Here is a 4,457-nt window from a genome sequence, read left to right as displayed (position 1 = left end):
AGTTGCCTATGGCTGCTGTAGTTAATCACCGCAAACTTGGTTTAAAAAACGAGTTTATTCTTTCCTAGTTCTGGAGGCCAGAAGTTCTACATCAGTGTCTCTGGGCAGAGCTGTACTCTCTTCCTTGTTGCCTCTTCCAGTTTCTGGTGGCTACCAGCATTCCTTTGCTTGTGACCACGCCACCCCAATGTCTGCCGCAGTCTTAACGTCACATTCTCCTACTCTGTGTGCATCAGCCCTCTCTCTTCCTCTCTCTCTTATAAGAAAGCTTGTGGTCAGTTGTGGGGCCCGCTCAGATGATCCCGGATGATCTCCGCCACATCAAGAGTCTTACTTTAACCGCACCTGCAAAATCTCTTTTACTTGATAAGGTAACATTTACAGGTTCCAGGGATTAGGACTTGATATGTTGGGGTGGACATTATTCAGCCTCCTACAGAGTCCAAAATCTTTGCCTACAATTTCAGGAAGATCATGGACTCCAGGAGGAACATCTGCCCTGGCGTTGCATTTCACCATAGGTACGCTGTGAACAGATACGCTGGAGGCAGGTCTATTATCCACCATCCTCCTGACACCTCAGAATCAACTACAGTGCTGGTTAAAAGTACGAAATCCCACCCCCAGCTCTAGCCCTCGTCAGTCAGAATCTCCCAGAGGCCGGGCCCAGGAATCTGCATTTCCAACAAGCTCCCCCAAATGATTGAGGCAGCCAGCCATGCACGCATACTTTAGTGAGTATTGGTTAAGAGCCTGAGTGCCCAAGTCCCCTCACTGTTAAATGGACGTGGTGCTGCCACCTCCTTCACAGTAAAAAAAAAAAGTCTGTGCGAGCTGTTTGCACAAAGAAAGCGCTAACCCTCTTTTCTTTTGTCCACTCCGCCTCTACGAAGGTGAAGAACTTTTATTGCTTATTTGAAATCCATTCCGCCTCATGTTTAATGCACCTGGCTTCAAGGCCCAGGGTTGAGGCGAGGAAGAGAGGGAGAGGGGAAGACTCGAAAACTCCTCCGGTCCCCGCAGCCAAGCTGCACTTGACGTCCCGGGGACCTGCGGGTCACCGCCCCAGCCCCTCGGCCGCCGGCGCACATTTGCGTCCTGCCCGAGGCGCCGCGGGGCGTCCGCCCCCGCGCTCCGTTGATTGGCCCCGCCTGCCAGCTCGTCACGCTCTTTTGTCTCGGGGGGTGGGGGGGGGGTGGGGGTGGGGGTGGCAGAGATAAAAGCAGCCACGGCTGCCGTGAGAACTGTGCGGCCTCGACTCGGCTACCACTCGCTGGGTGGCCGTGCGAAGCAGCTCCGTCGGGCGGTCCCGGGTCGCTCAGCGGCCGAGGAGGCGTCCGTCCTTTCGCCCTGCAGGGCCGCGGAGACTGAAGGCGGAATCACAGCTGGCAACGCCGGAGCGTCCGCTGCCCACCAGCCGAACACAGACAGGTAAAGCAAGGGGGCGCGATTGCCCCGCGAGGAGAGAGGAGGGGGAAGCCCTACCAGGACTGGGCGGCTCCCCGTTTGGGAAATCGAGGGGTGTGCGGCAGGGGGGAGGAGCACTCCCGCGGCCCGGCTGCGCTGAGGGAGGAGGTGGGGTTCCACTGGCTGCTGCCGAACGGGTAGGATTTGCCTGGATTGAGAGGGCGGGCGTTTTCGGGGGGAAGTGGCAAGGGGCGCGTTGGTATTGGGGGGAGAATCGCAAAGTGTCTGCCTTGAACCCCTTTGCATCTCCTCATCCCTTCCTGGGGGAGGAATACGTGGGTGTGAGCGTCCAACTCCTATTCCCTTTCTCCTTGGCAGGCGACCAAAGCCGAATCCGAACTTGAATTCTGTGCGGCTGATTGCAGAGCTGGTAGGGCGACGATTTCCCGGAGGAATTGTAATGGGAGGGGGGCTTGCTTTGGCTTGTATTCAGACGTGGGAGAAGGAATTTTCCGTCTGGGTACTACGGAGGCCGCTGGAGGAGGGGGGAGGGGAGGGGAGGGGGCGGGGGCGGGCGCGGGGTGGGAGCGGGATGAGGGATGAGGCTGCTTCTGACCCTTCCCTCCCTGCCCTGCCCTCTGCGGCGGCGCAGTCTTGACGCCCTAAGGTCCCGGATCGGCGACCCCCGGGGGACAGCGATCGACCGTACCCCAGAGGCGAGCTTTCTCACGGAGGCCACCGGTTGCAGAAGCTGGAAGTGAAATAAAGGCGCGCGCTTGCTCCTGAGCTCCTGTAAGAATCTGAAAAATAATGGGGCGGGGGAGAGGGGACTTTAAGAAAGGGGTGTGGTTGACACCGGAGACCAAGAGGTTAATGAGATCTTATTTATTCCCACAAATCTGTGACCGCTGTGCTCTATTTTGAGAGCCCAATATCAGCTCCATACACTGTTACACTTAGAATTAGAAGCAACAGTTGCCGTCCCTCTTGAAGGACTGGCGGGAGGGGATGGATGAGGCTGTAAAAAGCACCCTGCTTTTTACAAAGACACCGGCTGGCTCCGTGAGGTTGTAATTGCCAGTCTTCTGGAGGATATTTTTAGGGCAGTGGGCAGATATAAAATGTACTGCAGGATATTCAGGAAGGGAGATAATACAGGTGCAGCCCGTCCCTTATTAACTCCTCCTCCCGCTTTTTGTTTTGTTTTCTTTTTTTGCAGTTGCTACCGAGATAAGAGGAAGGCAGAGCCCCCCAGCACGCCTGCAGATTAGGCTCTTCCAAAAAGCCTGAGCATCTTGTTACGTTCAGAAACCCGGTCATCGTCCGTCATGGCTAGCATCATTGCGCGCGTGGGTAACAGCCGGCGGCAGAACGCACCCTTGCCGCCTTGGGCCCATTCTATGCTAAGGTCCCTGGAGAGAAGTCTTGGTCCTTTAATGGCCAACATGGCAGAGAGAAACATGAAGTTGTTCTCGGGGAGGGTGATGCCAGCCCAGGGGGAAGAAACCTTTGAAAACTGGCTGACCCAAGTCAATGGGGTCCTACCAGATTGGAATATGTCTGAGGAGGAAAAACTCAAGCGCTTGATGAAAACCCTGAGGGGCCCCGCGCGGGAGGTCATGCGTTTGCTGCAGGCGGCCAACCCCAATCTAAGTGTGGCAGATTTCTTGCACGCCATGAAATTGGTGTTTGGGGAGTCTGAAAGCAGTGTGACCGCTCATGGTAGATTTTTTAACACCCTGCAGGCACAAGGGGAGAAAGCCTCCCTTTACGTGATCCGTTTAGAGGTGCAGCTCCAGAATGCTATTCAGGCAGGGATCATAGCTCAGAAAGATGCAAACCAGAGTCGCCTGCACCAGCTCCTTTTAGGGGCTGAGCTGAATGGGGACCTGCGCTTCAGGCTGAAGAATCTTCTCAGGATGTATGCAAATGAGCAGGAACGTCTCCCCAGCTTCCTGGAGTTAATCAGAATGATAAGGGAGGAAGAGGATTGGGATGACACTTTTATTAAACGGAAGCGGGCCAAGAGATCTGAGTCAATGGTGGAGAGGGCAACTAGCCCAGTGGCATTTGGGGGCTCCCGACCCATAGTGATCGGTAATGCCGACTGCAGCGTGATAGAGATAGATGATACCCCCGATGATGACTCAGATGAGGATGTGATCCTGGTGGAGTCTCGGGACCCTCCACTTTCATTCTCGAGTTCTCCTCTCCCCAGACGCAGGGCCAGACCTCGGAATCAAGTGCTAGTCATTGATTCCCCCAGCAATTCCAGGGCTCAATCTCCTTGTACCAGCGGGGGTTCTGGGTATAAGAATGATGGTCCTGGGGATGTGCGTAGAACCAGGAAGCGAAAAAACACAATCCACTGTTCGTACTGTGGACAGGAGGGCCACTCAAAGGAAACCTGTGACAATGAGAGCAACAAGGCCCAGATGTTTGAGAACCTGATTATCACCCTGCAGGAGCTGACGCATACCGAGGAGGGGTCAAGAGAGGCCCCTGGCCAACCCAGTGACCCTTCTGAGCCACAGTGAGGTGCTAGCCCCCAGCTTTAAATGAACCCTAACCTACATACAGAGTCCAGCAATGGGAAAAATGGCGAGTGGTGCTTCTAATTGCATGAATGAATCCACAAGGTGGCTTTCTTTTGGGGTGGAAGACAAAGGGTCTTGAATATTAGCACAGTGGAGGGAGATGGCCTGACCTCCGTCCTTGCTTCCAATCCCCTGCTGCCCAAGGGTCTACCTTCTGTGTGTGCCCCTTTCCTTGATGGCTTTATTCTCTTTGTGAAACTGGTATAATTCATTGTTAAATATTAAAACAATAAAGGGAAGTACAAAAAGTACAAGTAACCCCAAACCCTCCAACCCTTATATAACCATTGTCAACCCTGTGATGAATGTCCTTCTAGATAGTTCCCTATACCTATGTACCCAGACAGATATATGTATAGAAAAAAGTGATCAAATATAAGTGCCATTCTAAAGTGTATTTTTTCACCAAATAATATATGTTGTGGGCGTCTTTCTATGTCAATAAATATATAT

At 53.6% G+C, this 4,457-nt stretch overlaps 1 protein-coding gene across 2 annotated transcripts; it reads left to right on the top strand.

The window, feature by feature from the left end:
- Nucleotides 1-1,214: 1,214 nt before the first annotated feature.
- On the top strand, nucleotides 1,215-4,457 carry ZCCHC12 (zinc finger CCHC-type containing 12). 2 transcript variants are annotated; one of them, XM_030849789.2, is made up of 4 exons: nucleotides 1,215-1,431; nucleotides 1,786-1,837; nucleotides 2,060-2,199; nucleotides 2,627-4,457. In XM_030849789.2, the coding sequence occupies exon 4, from the start codon at nucleotides 2,736-2,738 to the stop codon at nucleotides 3,942-3,944; it is 1,209 nt and encodes a 402-aa protein (XP_030705649.1). In that variant the 5' UTR covers nucleotides 1,215-1,431; nucleotides 1,786-1,837; nucleotides 2,060-2,199; nucleotides 2,627-2,735; the 3' UTR covers nucleotides 3,945-4,457. The 2 variants fall into 2 exon arrangements, with proteins under 2 accessions (XP_030705649.1, XP_060148271.1); XM_060292288.1 differs by lacking the exon at nucleotides 1,215-1,431 and adding an exon at nucleotides 1,563-1,604.

Source organism: Globicephala melas, chromosome X (genome assembly GCF_963455315.2).
Source record: "Globicephala melas chromosome X, mGloMel1.2, whole genome shotgun sequence".
Lineage (NCBI taxonomy): Eukaryota > Metazoa > Chordata > Mammalia > Artiodactyla > Delphinidae > Globicephala > Globicephala melas.
This window is presented reverse-complemented; position numbering and strand designations above follow the sequence as displayed.